The 16573-nt window shown below is 43.1% G+C and overlaps 1 protein-coding gene across 3 annotated transcripts in view; it reads right to left on the reverse strand.

Annotated features, from left to right (window-relative positions):
• AKR1A1 (aldo-keto reductase family 1 member A1) overlaps nt 1–16573 on the reverse strand; it is a 49525-nt gene that overhangs the window by 23229 nt on the left and 9723 nt on the right. For 2 of the 3 annotated variants that reach the window (XM_060231707.1, XM_060231708.1), the window contains exon 2: nt 4829–4924. The exons of the other annotated variant lie outside the window; for it this stretch is intronic. In XM_060231707.1, the coding sequence (XP_060087690.1) occupies nt 4829–4918 (90 nt within the window). In that variant the 5' untranslated portion in view covers nt 4919–4924. The remainder of the gene's footprint in view (nt 1–4828; nt 4925–16573) is intronic. 3 annotated transcript variants of the gene reach the window in all.

Genomic DNA, 16573 nt, shown 5'->3' on the forward strand with positions numbered 1-16573 from the left:
TTCAGATATCCAGAAATACAATTTCACATACGTTAGAAATATAACATCATGGCATGGAGCCTGACAGGGAGACGGATCCCCCCTGCAAGTTTCACAGGCCCCCACTTGTCACATATAATTCACATGCATCTCAGGCTAATGCATTACTATTGCCTGTTTCTCCAACCTTTAATTGTAAGATATTATTTCTAGATTGTTTAATGTGCACAAGGCACTCCAGCACAGTGATGATGGCACCACTGTTAGCCATACAGTTGTCACAACAATGATCTGTTAGAAGGCAAAAGAGGATGCTAAGCATCAGAAGTCTCCCCAGACCAAAAAGCTTTGTGAACAAAGGGTACCAACCTGTTTACTAGTTGATGAGCCTCATAATTAGAAATCAGGGGCCCAAGTTTCCCACCATCACCATGGGGAAGTGAATGCCCCAGCAGAATCTATGTAGTACCTAGGGTTGCTGATTCTGGGATTAGAAATTCCTAGATATTCGGGAGGGGACCCTGAGGAGGATGGGCTTTGGGGAGGGGAGGGGCCTCAATAGAATACAATGTAGGGACACCAGCCTCCAGGTGAGACCTGGGGATCCCTTGGAATTATAGCTCAGCTCCAAACTACAGAAATCAGTTCCCCTGGAGAAAATGCATGCTTTGGAGGGTGGCATTGGACCTCATGGTTCCACACCGTACCTCATTGTACCTAACTATGGTATAGTACTTCACTGGAGTCCCAGTCCTCCCCACGCTCTATTTCCAAATCTCCAGGAGTTTCCCAACCTGGATGTAACAACCCTACCCCTGAATCCTCTGCTAGTGACCAGGGGGAACCTGGCAACCATAATATGATACCATAGAATTCACCCTCAAAAGCAACCATTTTCTTCAGGAGAACGAATATCTGTAGAATGGAGATCAGCTGTATTTCCAGGAGATCTGTAGCTACACCTGGAATTTAGCAATCCTAGTAGTACCCAATCAAATCATCTTTTTCCTGCCTGAAATCTTGGCTTGGTGCCTTTGTGAATAAGAAATGTACTAATGAGTATGATCTGTAGGGGAGGAATGTCATTTTAAAGTCTGTATGAACCAAGACTGTATCAGATCACTAATAGAGTATTCTAATTTCTAAACCAAACAATTTTGTTTTTAAATGATGATCTGTCGGGAAAGGGAAGATGAACAAATCTATCATATATTAAATTAGTAAAACTTGTGGCAAGACAAGGAGAACTGAATGATGTTTATATGTGCAAAGTAATTTCATCAGTTATATGACTATCCTTGGAGTTAGGGGCAATGCTCATTCAGGTAATCCAGTCTTGAAACTTGAAACCCTGGTAAACTATTACTGTGACCCAAGATAATGCAGATTTCTAGTTTTTAAAATAAATGCATAATAATAATGCACGGTTTTATTATTTATTTATTTTTATGTTCTTTATAGTTCTCCTTTCTCACTTGCATTCAAGATGGGCAAACTCAGAAAATTGCCCTTTCAGATGGAAAGCTTTGATTTTCAGGAATCCATACTTCATGCTAGATTCCATATGTGCATGGAGCCATACCTCCATGTAGGCATCTACAGCACTAACCTGTGTCAATGTTATGCCTTATATATGTTGAAGGAGGCTATGCATATTCATTAGCCACTTCATCTACCAGCAAAACAATCCACAAGTTTACAGTTTACTTGGCATTCCATGTAACAAAGTTTAAAAGGAATGTGCCATCTTGGTACATTTAATGTCTAAGAGGTAAAACTCCACCCCTGGATTCCCAGAAACACACAGCCAATGTTTGGCACTTTCAGAATTCTTCTTAAAGCAATGATCCTGGAGCTGCTTAGCACTATTTAAATCTGGCATTGATCCTCAGCGCTAAACAAGCATAATGAGTTATGATAAAGGTGTTTAAAGGTATACCTCATGCCCAAAGGCCTTTGTTAGCATGTTTATAAACTTAAAAATACATTAATAAAAGGTGTTAAAATTAGATAAACATCTGTAAATAATCAGGGGCACAGAATAGTTGCAAGATGATGTAGCTACTATGGTAGTAAGAATGAATCTAAGGGCCTGATCCTATATCTCATTGTGCTAAAAAGAAATGCATCAGTAGATAATAGAAGAGTCTGATCAGATACATTTACATTAATCAAATCCTTGTCCTGAATTAGGTACTACAACAGCAGCTGCCTTTAGCACTACAGTGCCAGGAAGAGCTCTGTGGCCATCTTCAGAACACTGGCACCACACAGAGCTCTTATGTTACGTGATCAGAATGAGCAGAAAGTAGGAATGGATATACTTCATTACCATACAATTTAACAGTATCATAAGGCCCAGTTTGACTCAACAGCCGTATGAAGAAATAGGAAAGAAAATGCAAGAAAAGAGGGGGAGGCACAGAGAGGTTAAGAACATAAGAACATAAGAGAAGCCATGTTAGATCAGGCCAATGGCCCATCCAGTCCAACATTCTGTGTCACACAGCGGCCAAATATATATATATATATATATATATATATATACACACACACACACACACACACTGTGGCTAATAGCCACTGATGGACCTCTGCTCCATATTTTTATCTAACCCCTTCTTGAAGGTGGCTATGCTTGTGGACGCCACCACCTCCTGTGGCAGTGAATTCCACATGTTAATCACCCTTTGGGTGAAAAAGTACTTCCTTTTATCCGTTTTAACCTGTCTGCTCAGCAATTTCATCGAATGCCCACGAGTTCTTGTATTGTGAGAAAGGGAGAAAAGTACTTCTTTCTCTACTTTCTCCATCCCATGCATTATCTTGTAAACTTCTATCATGTCACCCCTCAGTCGACGTTTCTCCAAGCTAAAGAGCCCTAAGCGTTTCAACCTTTCTTCATAGGGAAGGTGTTCCAGCCCTTTAATGCTGGTTAATGCTGCCCAAGCATTTGCATCATCACTGTTCTTTGTGATGGTTACCATTTATGAGTGAATTATCAATTCAATCTCATGCTTAATGCCAAGAGCATTTACTGTTCTGAGCATGTTAGGCTAGAGCTTTGAAAATGTTTCAGAGAGGAGGCTGAGGAGGACACACCAGTTCCAGCTCAGAAGGGAGCAGAGCTAGGGGCCCAGCAGGGATGCCAGCCTCCATCTAGGGCCTGGCTATCTCCCAGAATTATAGCTCATCTCCAGACTACAGAGACCAGTTCCTCTAGAGAAAATGGATGTTTTGGAGGGTGAACTCTATGGTATTGTAGCCCACTGAGGTCCCTATCCTTCCTGGGTGCTATCCCCAAATCTCCAGGAGTTTCCCAGGAGTTCACTCAAACTTATAGAACTTACTGCCACAGGATGTAGTGATGGTCACTAGTTTAGCTGACTAAGGGGATTAGGCAATACAAAGGTAGGTCTAGCAATGGCTGTTATACACAATAATTAAATGGAACCTCCATGTTTAGAGGCAGTAACCCTCTGAATACCAGTGTTGAGGTGCGGTAAGAGGGGAAGGGTTTGGCTTACAATCTGTTTGGCCCCTGTATGAAACAAAATATTAGGCTAGGCAGACCAACTGGCCTGATCCAGCATTGTTCTTCTTATAGTCACCTGCTGCCAAAGCTCAGTGCTGGGTTAAACCCTGTGGAGGTCCCTAGGCAATCAAAATCTCAGAGGCCCCCTTGCAAATTATCTCAGAATTGGAGCGCCCGTCCCACTGCCTGCAGCCCCCGCTGCAGCCTGCAAGCACTTTCCCAAAAGCCCCCTTGGCAAAGCTGCGGGGGGGAGGCAGAGTGTGGGCAAAGAGCAGCTCAGTTACTGGCTGTGCCTGCAGGCTTGAAGGGCTGCAAGCAGGGGAAAAAACGGGGAGGGGAAGCCAGCCCAGGGCCCCTAAAGGCATGGGGGCCCATAGGCCAGTGCCTACTTTGCCTACTTGCTAATCTGGCCCTGCCAAAGCTGCCCATTGCACTTAGGAGTTAAGGGACAAGAAGCTGTAAGAGTCTGCTGAGCAGCAACCAAAAGGTCCTGTCAAGAAGTGGTGCTAAAAGCAGGCACAGGCCTCATTCTGCACTCACTAATAAGGGCAAAGGAAGCCCCCTTCTCACTCAAATACTGTTCAGCAGCTTCTTGTACTTCATGCCCTGTGTTTCACCAGCCACATAAGTACCTTAACTAGCAAGAAGTCTGCCAGTCTGGAACCCTTACTGGGGCAGGGGTAACATCCCAACCCTACAATGTTTACTTAGAAGTAAGCCACAAAGTGCTCTGTGGGGTTTATTCCCAAGTGTGCTACCTAAGATAATTAATAAAAAAGATGAACACTGCAGGAGAAACGCCAAGATTTTTCTAAGAATCGTTGTATAATTTTACTTACAGGTTTTGAAGCTGGGTTTCCATTTCTACTTAAGGACAACCATTATTAGCAAATTCCCAGCCTCCCATTAAAGAGGATTAGGCATCATACCTCAAATGTTGTATCTGGAGAACCATTAAAGAGTAGTTACCTAATTATAGAATTTTGACCACCATAGGGAAAGGACATCACTTGGATTGTGTGTGTGTGCCTGCAATTATTTTTTTTTAAACTTCAAGAAAAACATACCCTGGGCCATCTATTGATGCAGATGTATAGCCACACCATGATGAAGGCAGAAGAGTGTAGAAGAGAGGAGGACACAAGCCCACAGGACAACTGTAATAAGAAACATTATGTCTACCCAGGCCTATTGTTCTTGGCCATCTGATATCTGCATTTTGCCCAACCACAGATTTTGCGCACTTCTGGATTCAGAACTTGAATGGTAAGAACAGAATTCTAGATGTCCTCCTCCATCCAATACAGAGCTTACCTGTCCAGGATCACTCTTCCAAGTACCCAATCCTACAAGAGGCATCTTTTGGCCAGTGGAAAGCAAAACATAACTGGATTCAGAAGACATCTTTACCTAATGCAAATACAATTTTAAAAAAGTAACTAGGATGCTACCATATATCATAAAACATATCACAGTAGATCTGCTTGTATTTGTACAAATGGAACCAGTAAGAAGCTTGTGCAGAGAACATAAGAGAAGCCATGTTGGATCAGGCCAATGGCCCATCCAGTCCAACACTGTGTCACACAGTGGCCAAAAAACCCAAGTGCCATCAGGAGGTTCACCGATGGGGCCTCCTTTCCCCCCCTTTGCTTCCTTTCCTCTCCCCCTTCTCTAACAATCTTCCTCCTCTCTTCTTCATCCCCCTTCTGTCAATCTCCCCCACCTCTATTCCTCTCCCCTCACCTTCTCTGTCAGTCCTCCCCCTTCTCTGTTCCTCTCCCTCCCCTCATATGTCAACCTACCCCTCTCTTTTTCCTCCCTCTCCTTCTCTGACAATCTCCTCTCATTCTTCCTCCCTCCACTTCTTGTCAATATTCTCCTCCCTCCTCCATCTTTCTCCCTGCTCCTTCCCTTACCAGCCAGAGCAGTTGCAGTGCCTGTGTGAAGGACAAAAATAAATAAATTTTTAAAACCTGAGAATCTCCTGTCTGGAGACTGGCAGCACACTGGCAACCACTCCCTGCGAGTGTACTTGCTAGAACAAGTTAGCTTCATAACAAAATACAAAACAAAGAACAACAGACTTGTATATTCGGTCAAGTTTCAGGAAGTTGCTTCTCAGGGAGATAAGCTGAGAACAGGCACCAAAGGCTGCACAAGGATATTAGAAAATATTAGAACACACATAATGTGCTAAATAGAAAAACAGGACTAACATGGGAAAAGAGTGTAAGAAATTTACGCATCAATAGCAAACCACCCCATTAAAGTCTACTGTGACAACGTTGTGAAAGCAACGTCAACCCAGAGTCGAAAATGACTGGTGCTTGCACAGGGGACCTTTATCTTTTAGGAAGGTGCTTGCAATAATAAATAATTAATGGCGCTGGGTTATTAGATTAGGGGCAGAACCTCTGAATATTCATTATGTATTTAAGTATTATTTTCCTCTAGGACTTCATTCCTTGATTACTGGGGATCTTTTACTATAGTAAAATAAGAGTTATTTCTTTCCTAGTCATTTTGTCTTTGTTGCATGCAGGGGTTCTGAATGGGGAGCTTCTAATAGAAGCTCCCTTCACATCTGAAACCTGCTCTAGGGCTGGTGCAGTTCCAGGCCTCCAGACCCTGTTCCAGCAGTGTCTTGGAGCTGCTCTGGGCCCAAAGCAGCTTCTGGCATCCACTGCCAAAGTGGCTAGACCTGGCATCCACTGCAGCTTCTGGCATCCACTGCCAAAGTGGCTAGACCTGGCATCCACTGCAGTTAGCTCTGAAGGAGGTGTGTTAGGGGGGATTTAAAAACCACCCCAATGTATTTTTTTTTAAATTCAATTTTTTTTCTGTAAACCTAGGAGGTCTCCCACAGAAGCCCCATGGCACAGAGTGGTAAGCTGCTGTATTGCAGTCCAAGCTCTGCTCATGACCTGAGTTTGATCCCGGTGGAAGCTGGGTTCAGGTAGCCAGCTCAAGGTTGATTCAGCCTTCCATCCTCTCGAGGTCAGTAAAATGAGTATCCAGCTTCCTGGGGGTATAGATGACTAGGGAAGGCAATGGCAAACCACCCCATAAAAGTTTGCCAAGAAAACATCCTGATGTGACGTCACCCCACAGGTCGGTAATGACCCAGTGCTTGCACAGGTGACTACCTTTCCCTTTTACCTTTTTAGGAGGTCTCCCAAGTTTGCAGGAAAATTTGTTTAGTGTCAGGGTGGCTTCAGACCATGGATTTAGATATCTGCACATAGGGGCCACGCTCGAGAAATAGATATGCTAGTATAATGTCACTGACTTTGAGAGTTTCCTCCTTTTAAAACATCTTGAAAGGACTGTTCTGTTACTAGTATTATTGGTATACTATGTTATTCACCATGAGGCTCCATGAGAAAGGCAGCTAATTATAGTCTTGCCAACCCCCAGGTCCTGGTGGGGGATCCCCCAGTTTTTTGGGCTCCTCCTCACCAGCATCCTGCTGGCCAGTGGGGGGAAAGCCCTGCCCCAACAGCTACTATGTGCCTTCAAACCTTGTCAGGTTTAGAAGAGGCTTGCAACTATTTGTGTTTCTGAATGTGTGCGTGCCTTTAAATCTTGACAAGAAGAAAGCTGCAGGGGGCAGGATGAGCAGATAGAGCCACGTTGCTCTCAGTCACTCTGTTTGTTCAGAGAAAAACTCCACCATAGACTGTTCTTTTATTTTCCTATTAGTCTGAAGAAGCTGGTTGAACTACAGCAGATGGTTATAATCAGCAACGAGAGTAAATTTCCCCAGTGAGATCACAAAAGTGTGTGCTTACTGACCGTATTTAGTTTGACTGCTTTGTGAGAGTGTGCTCACTTTCATTTAATGGAGGTTTAGCTGCTGGGGATGAGGAAATTAAGATTGTATTTAGGAGAACTGCACTGCTATATTTTTATTTATTAGGAAATAGGAAAGTCTCCCAGCTCCATCCCCAAAGTCCCCAGATATTTACTGAGTTGTTGGACCTGGCAACCCTAGATTATAAATAAAGTAAACAAATTAGCATTAGCATTCACAGTTATGAAATTCATTTGATAAGTATGTTAATTTTTTGAGAAAGTCTCTTGAGCACTGGAGACATTGCCCTCACTTCTGTTGTGGTCCTACTTAGAAGGTTTATCTTTTGAGTTATCTTTATGCATTTGCAACAAGAATCCACGTGCAAAAAAAAAATCTTAATGTCATTTTAGAAGCTTATGGTTGTAGCTGATAGATAGATAGATAGATAGATAGATAGATAGATAGATAGATAGATAGATAGATAGATAGATAGATAGATAGATAGATAATTTTATTTGTATCCCGCCCTCCCCGCCGAGGCAGGCTCAGGGCGGCTAACAACATCATACAAATTTCAATTATACAAAAAAGCAAAAAACACAAAATTACATTTAAGCATTAAAATTCTGATTAGGTTTAAAATTAGTTAATTAAGTTAATAAAAGTGCTAATACTGTTCTTTAGGATGGCGGTTATCATTAACAATTTCTTCCTTCGTCAGCGAAAGCTAGTCGGAAGAGGAAGGTCTTGCAGGCCCTGCGGAATTGTTCAAGGTCCCGCAGGGCCCGCATTTCCTCTGGAAGTTGGTTCCATAGGCTCGGGGCTACAGAGGAGAAGGCCCGGTTACGGGTACATTGCAGCACCTCTCTCGGTCCGGGAGTAGTCAACAAGTTTTTTCCGGCTGACCTCAGTGCTCTCTGGGGTTCATATGGGGAGAGACGGTCCCTAAGGTAGACAGGTCCTCGACCATATAGGGCTTTAAAGGTAATGACCAGCACTTTGTAACGAACCCGGTATGTAACTGGCAGCCAGTGCAGCTCGCGCAGTCCAGGCTGTATGTGCTCCCATTTAGGAAGCCCCAGCAACAGTCTAGCCGCCGCATTCTGCACCAGCTGCAGCTTCCGGGTTCGGTACAGAGGCAGCCCCATGTAGAGGGCATTACAGTAATCCAGTCTCGAGGTGACCGTTGCGTGAAGTACCGTTGCCAGATCTTGGCGCTCTAGGAAGGGAGCCAACTGCCTTGCCCGCCTTAGATGGAAAAAGGCTGACTTGGCGGTGGCTGCAATCTGGGCCTCCATTGATAATGAAGGCTCCAGTAAAACTCCCAGACTCCTAACCCGGTGCGCCGCTTTCAGCGGCACCCCGTCGAAGACCGGAAGAGGTATTTCCCCTTCCCGAGCGCCCCGACCCAGACAAAGGACTTCTGTCTTCGCTGGATTCAATTTCAGCCCGCTCCTCCTCAACCAAGTTGCCATATCCTGCAAGGCCCGGTCTAAATTCTCAGGGACGCAGTCAGGCCGGCCGTCCATCAGCAGATAGAGTTGGGTGTCATCTGCGTATTGATGGCACCCAAGTCCGTATCCCCTGGCAATCTGGGCAAGAGGGCGCATGTAGATATTGAATAACATTGGTGAGAGAACTGCCCCCTGGGGCACTCCACAGTCCAGTGTGTGCCTCCGGGACCGCTCGCCCCCAATAGCCACCCTTTGTCCCCGATCCTCGAGGAAGGAGGAGAGCCACTGTAAGGCAGACCCCCTCACCCCTATGTCGGCGAGGCGGCAGGTCAGTAGCCGATGGTCGACCGTGTCGAACGCGGCCGACAGATCTAGCAGCATCAGCACCGCCACACCACCCCGATCCAGATGCCGTTGGAGATCATCTACCAGGGCGACCAGTACTGTCTCCGTCCCATAGCCCGGGCGAAAGCCGGACTGGCAAGGGTCTAGGATGGAAGCGTCATCCAGAAAGCTCTGCAACTGCAACGCCACTGCCCTCTCTATTATTTTACCTAAAAATGGTAAATTGGAGACCGGTCGGTAGTTTGCCAATTCGGCCGGGTCTGCTGTACTTTTTTTCAAGAGGGGTCGGACCAAAGCCTTTTTCAGAGATGATGGAAAACGCCCCTCCGAGAGGGATCTATTTATGATGTCCTGTAGAGGACAATCTAGCTCCCTCAGGCAGGATTTAATTAGCCAGGAGGGGCATGGGTCCAGATCACAAGTTGTAGGGCGCGCAGAGGAGAGGATTCCGTCAACTTCCTCCAGGCTGAGCGGGTCGAAATGATCCAGAGTTAAATCAGAAGACAGGCGTGGGGCCTCGGGCTCATGTACTGTGTCTAAGGTGATGGGCAGGTCTTGGCGGAGTGACGTGATTTTGTCTGCAAAAAATCTCGCAAAAGCCTCACAGCCTATTTCTGATTCACTAGCGTTTGGTCTGCCCTGGGGCAGCGTAGTTAAATGTCCAATTATTTTAAACAATTGCGCCGGGCGCGAGTTTGCAGACGCAATCTTGGCCGCGAAGTACTTCTTCTTCGCGGCCTTGACTGCCATCTCATACGACCTCATTAACGTTCTGTAGGATGTTCTCGCCGCTTCGCCACGAGTGCGCCGCCACTGCCTCTCTAGTCGTTGGAGTCCTTGTTTCAACCGGCGTAGCTCCGAGGTATACCAGGGAGCCAGCCTTGAACGAGGGCGCAGAGGACGTCGGGGTGCGATCTCGTTGATTGCCCCAGATAGCCGGTCTTGCCAGGCATCAACCAGGGCATCAAGGGAATCGCAAGGGGGCCAAGGATCCCGAAGAGCCATTTGGAACCGTTCCGGGTCCATCAGGCTCCGCGGGCGAGCCAAAATAGGCTCTCCGCCCTTACAGGGTTGAGGTAGCGTCTCCATACGGGCCTTGAGGGCCAAGTGATCCGACCATGGTATCGCCTCCGTTGCGATTTCGTTCACTTTAATCCCGGCCGCAAAGATCAGATCTAATGTGTGCCCAGCCTGGTGCGTGGGAGTCCTGGTAGCTGGTCTTCTGGTCAATTATGACTAATCCTGATATACAAGTGTTTAAAAAGTGGTTATATTTTTAAAGGCTGTTCTTAGGGATAATGGTGGTGACGATTTTGCTTTTTAAAAAAGGATTAATCCTATAGCCACAACTCTTGAATAACTTGATTTCAGGATACTAGGTCACAGTCACCTCATACAGTGAACCTATTTAGGAATTAAATTACCACTTACCACCACCCCAAAAAAGCTCATTTCCTCATTTTAACACCTTTGCCCTGGCCCTATGCTTTGCAAGAAAAACAGTTTCTGCAGGTGGTATACCATTGAGTGAAATTCTGTTACCATCTCAAGGAGCTTTGGCCCAGCAAATTAAAAAAAATAACAAGCAGTTTTGGAATTAAAAGGGGGAAAGATCAGTGTGCTTGTCAGTAAGAGAGCTACACCATGGATTAAATTCCCAATCTAAAAGTGAAAAACAGCGCTAACTCAAAACTGCCAGAATGGTTTTAGCAGCAGCTCTGAGGGGGGAAGCCTCTGTGATGTCTTGTTCTTCCCAACTGCAAGACCCCATTTCCAAACTAGACCATGTTAAGAAGCATGAGAGAGCTGGGATCTTCAGGCATCCATTATCTCAAGGATAATAGAGGCAACGTGAGGGAAAATATTTCTTCCTGAGATGTGCAGAATGGATCCCAAGAGGAAGCTGCTTCCATATCCCAGTCAGTTAGACATTGTAGTTCATATTAGGGAACAATACAGAACCTTTATAAACACAACTAAGGAAATATATCTGATATGCCAAAGTCCAAATTGCCACAACAGCTTGTCACAGGGCAATAAGTAGTCTTAGCTAAATGCTCTGTACTAAGTGTTTCATGCAACTTGAATAATTCTCTGAATACTAGTTTTATAATTACTCCAACCCTTCCCTCTCTGTCCTTCTGATATAATTTATATCCAGGAATCACTGTATCCCACTGATTATCCTCATCCCACCAAGTTTCTGAAACAGTGTTTATGTTCTCCTCTGACACCACACATTCCATCTCCCACATTTTACCTTAGACACTTCTCACAATTGAAAATAAACATCTTTAGTTTACCAAACATGTTAGGCCTGCAATCCTCTTCATGTGGCCTCTAAACCTTATCAGGCAGTTAAGATTCTCTGTCACCCACTCAGCGGCCAGTCCTCATGCATTTTCCACTGGAACACTAACAGTTACACCTTTATATCTTAGAGATGAGCCATCCCAAACCAAAGACATTTCATCTTCTATTGGCTTTCCCCAAGATTTAGTTTAAAAACTGCTCTGTCACCTTTGTTTTAAGTACCAGCTGCCTGGTTCCTTCTTGGGACAAGGGGAGGCCATCTCATTTGTACAGGTCCTGCTTGTTCCAAAAAAATGCCCCAGTACCTAGCAAACATAAACCCTTCCTCCCTACACTGTTGTCTCATCCATGCATTGAAACTCCTAATTTAGGCCTGCCTAGTTGGCCCTGAGTGGCCCCGTGGCGCAGAGTGGAAAAGCTACAGTACTTCAGCCCAAACTCTGCTCACAACCTGAGTTCGATCCCAGTGGAAGCTGGGTTCAGGTAGCCGACTCAAGGTTGACAGCGTTCCATCCTTCCAAGGTTGGTAAAATGAGTACCCAGCTTGCTGGGGGGAAAGTGTAGATGACAGGGGAAGGCAGTGGCAAACTACCCCGTAAAATGTCTGCCATGAAAACATCGTGATGCAACATCACTCCAGAGTCAGAAACGACTGGTGCTTGCACAGGGGACTACCTTTACCTTTTTTAGTTGGCCCTGAGCATTGAACAGGCAGCACTGAGAAGGCTACCTTTGAGGTCCTGGCCTTGAGTCTCCTACTTAGCAGTGTAAATTGTTCCTCCAGATCACATGACTACATTTCCCCACACTGTTAGTGCCAACATATACCAAAGTCACTGGCTCCTCCCCAGCAGTGTATCTAGACCACACATAATGTTCACTACCTTTGCACCAGGCAGGAAAGTCACCCAAGGAGTCAGTATATGGGTTCACAATCCATTTATCTACAAGTCTAAGGATCAAACCAGCAACTAGAAAGAACCGCCCTCCCCCTCCCCCTGGCTCCTTGGTGCAAAAGGGTATCTGTTCACCTACTAAAAAAGGGGTCTCTTCTGAGGGGTCCCTTTATCAACATGGTGCCCTGTTTCCCCTTGACCTTCATGCTAACTCACAGTGGCAGGGTTTCCATTTTTGGACACATCTAACAAGTCCCTGAGAATTTTATATGTATGCCTAACTAATTGTCTATGCTTCTCCAAGTCAGCCACCTTGGCCTCAAGGGTGAAAACTCATTTCCTGAGAACCAGTACTTTCTTGAACTAAGCACACACCCGTAACTTCAGTCCAGTTGGAAGATAAGTCACACACGTTACACTCAGTGTTCCCTCTAAGCTGAGTTAGTGTGAGCTAGTTCCCAGATTTTTAGCCTCCAGCCCACACATTTTTGTCTTAGCTCAGGGTTTTGGTCATGGCGGATTGAGCTGCTTCTCAGCCAAGGAGCAGACCAGAACCTACGTTCTGGGCAGAGAAGGTGATCGCAACACCTTTGCAACAGGCCAAGTTATGCATATTAAGTTCTGAGGGGATTTACTTTGGCTGAAGAGGGACTCCAGTGGGGTTCCTTTTTGGCTTTGAAGAGTCCCCCAAGAAGGACTGCATTCAATCATCTACAGAAGATCTCTGAGGTCATTAAGTTGACTTAAATCCATCAAGATTCAAAGCTTCTTTGGGACTGATTAACATCTATTTTCGAAAAGAGCAGTGCGCAGAAGGATATCGGCATTGAAGGTAAAAGATCTATATCTATCACTCTGGGACTAATATAAGACTAATTTAAAATAAAAACAAAGGTCTAGATCCAAATATACCATCTTAAATTAAGGAAGATAAAGGAGGGGTAAAAATCGGGACTGTTGATATTGGAGGAATAAAATTATAAGAGGAAAAACAAATATTGTTTTGAATACCTGTGGTTGGGAGCAGACAACCCCCTCCAAGGAGAACTGCTGACTTGGAGAATACAACACAGGAAATGTCGTCACAGAAATAACACGAGACTTCTTAACCACTGAAAACAAGACTTCGTGGCAAGAAAGAAAGGAAGGAGCCATTAAAAGAAGGGAAAAGAACAAGCCTCCCAGCCCCCTCTAGGACCTCAAATCATAGAGAAGTACCAGCGGCCATTATAAGAAGGTCAAAATTTATTTATTTTTTTAAAGGGACATTGAAAAATAGTGAAGCTGGCTGATATTGTTATTAAAAGGTGAAATCTATTGGATTATATGTTTAGAATCAACTTCGGTGCAGTTTTGGAGAAAGAAGAAAAAACTTTAAAAGGACAGAAAAGCCACGGACACCATTTTGAAGGATTTTTTTTTTTTTTAAATTAGCATCTAGACTTAGGAGCATCAGAGAACGGCGATTTTGGGCTTATATAAAAGGGCATGGTCCAATCTATAAGACTGAGTACCTGAAATATGAATCTGAGAGGTCAACTTTAGAGCCTTTCTAAGTAATGGGCAAACAGTGATGTCTGTGCAAAAACCAGCAATAAAGCAGATCCGAACGAGAGCTGGGTCACTTGAAGAAGAAAAAATGGCCAAATGGCAAGATGCAATGGATACTATGGAATCAAGATTGGTAAAGATAATAAAGGAATTAAAACAGAAATAAAGAACTAAAAAAAGACATTGAGTCCACTGCAGAAAAAATTAAAAAAGACATTGAAGATCTCAGAAAAGACTATCAAGCAGCGTTAAAGAAAGTTCAAGAGGTAGAAGAAAAGGTGAAAGACCAAGGTATAAGAATGGACACAGTGGATTCCACTATTCAAAAAATGCAGGAGAAAGCATTACTACTAGATTGTAAACTAATGGAAAATCAGATATGGTTAAGAGGAGTGCTTGAATCTACTAAGATTGACTTAAGGACATATATAATAAAAATTATTGCTGAATTTCTAGAAGACGACGCAGATCAAAACAACCATTTCTATGACTACATCTACAGGGTAAATTCGCAATATGCCAAAAGAAACAAGCTACCAAGAGATGTGGTAGTGAGATTTGTGACAAGAGATATGGTGGGAAAGATTCTGAGTAAACAATTTGAGAGCACACTGGAGGTGGATGGCAGTAGAGTAAGAATTATGAAAGAATTGCCAAGGGAAGTCATCAACAATAGGAGGCTCTATAAAAAGTTGACAGAAAAGTTGAGAGAAAAAGAAATGAGATACAGATGGGAACTCCCAGAGGGTTTAAGTTTTGAATTTAAAGGACGGAGATTTACCATCACAAACACTCAGGAAATGACAAAGTTTTGGGGGGAGCATAAGGACTTTGGGGAAACAGATCAAGAATAAAAACCATTATGGATTACAAACTAATATCTTGGAATGTAAATGGACTTAATTCACCACAAAAAAGAAGAGCAACCTTTCACTGGATTGGGAAACAAAAATGTAACAATTTGCCTGCAAGTACATGTCAAACAAAAGGATTATAAATTTTTATGGAACAAACAACTTGGCATGGAATTTTGCTCATTGGCCAAGGAGAAAAAAAAGAGGTGTAGTTTTTTACATCAAACAAGAATTAGACCCAAAATTAATTTTTAAAGATGATAATGGTAGATATATTGCGGTGGAAGTGACTTTGAACTACAAAAGAACTTTGTTGTTGGGAATATATGCCCCAAATGGAGCAAAAGATTCTTTCTTTAAAGATATCTTGCAACAACTAGACCAAGTGGTGCATGAGCAAATTATGATAATGGGAGACTTTAATGGAACAGTTAAAAATATTTTGGACAGATCAGGAAAAAAAAATAATGAAGGAAAATTACCAAAGTCATGGAAGGATAAAAGTAAATGGAAGGAAAGTACTTGGCATAACTATCTCTTTGATTTTGTCCAGTCAGATATAGCCGCTATAATGTTGCAAGAAGAATCATGGGAAGAAAGAAGATCAAGAATTAAAGAAAAGTGGCTGATGTATCTGAAATGGGCGAAGAAAGAAAGGAGAGTGGACATTCAGTGGAAGCTTCGAGTCCTTTGTCCCTGGCTGGAAGAAGAAAAGGATGTATAGACTAAGGGGGGATGGGTTGGGGGTAAATGTAAAATGGATATCAGAAACCATGTAGAGAAACGGATAATGTATTAATAATAAAAATATACATATTAAAAAAAAAGAAGAAGAAGATATTTGGAGGAAGTTCAACCCCAAAGAATGTGACTATACTTATTTTTTCGGCAAGGCATAATTCTTTCTCTAGAATTGACATGATATGGACTACAAAAGATCTGGGACTATTAACGAAAAAAATAAAGATACTTCCTAAAATAAGGGCTGATCACAATCAAATAATGTGGTCTGCAAAGTCAGGGAAAAGGACTCCAAGGTGGTGGATAAATGAAGACTTGCTACAGAAACAGGAGATAGTGGTGTCTCTGGAAAAGGAAACTAAATGCTTCTTCCAAATAAATGAAAATGAGGACACTCAATTTCAAATTGTTGGGATGCCTATAAAGCAGTAATGAGGGGCATTTTAATTACATTGAACAATAAAGAGAAAAGAGCCAAAAATATGCAAATGGATATTTAGAAAGAAATTGGAAAAAAGGAGAAGGAGCTTAAAAAGCGACCTGGGAAAAAGAAAATTATAAGAGAGATAATATTACAAAGCCAACTGAGACATTTGTTGAATAAAGAAATGGAATGGAACTTAAAAAGACTTCAAGAGAAATCTTTTGAAGGAGCAAATAAACCTGGAAAATATCTTGCTTTGCAAATCAAAAAAAGACGGGAGAATAAAGTAATTAACAAAATTGCGTCGAGAAGAAAAGACATTGTTGATCATGAAGGAATTAAAAGGGAATTTTATAAATACTATGTCAAGCTATTTAAAAGTCAAAGCATAGATAAGAAAAAAATTGATGTGTATCTACAGAAAATCTAGGTAAATTCCTTTACAGAAAATATGGAGAAAGTGTTGAATAAACCAATTGAGAAAGGAGAAATTGAGGAGGTGATTAATTCAATGAAGACAGGAAAAGCACCTGGTCCAGATGGCTTTACGGCAAAAATTTTTAAAGTCCTAGTGGAGATGTTATAACCAAAACTCCAGAAATTGATGAACATTATAAGAATAGATGGGAAAATTCCCAATACATGGAAAGCAGTAATTTCTTTGATTCCAAAAGAAGACAGA

Source organism: Heteronotia binoei, chromosome 2 (assembly GCF_032191835.1).
Source record: "Heteronotia binoei isolate CCM8104 ecotype False Entrance Well chromosome 2, APGP_CSIRO_Hbin_v1, whole genome shotgun sequence".
Lineage (NCBI taxonomy): Eukaryota > Metazoa > Chordata > Lepidosauria > Squamata > Gekkonidae > Heteronotia > Heteronotia binoei.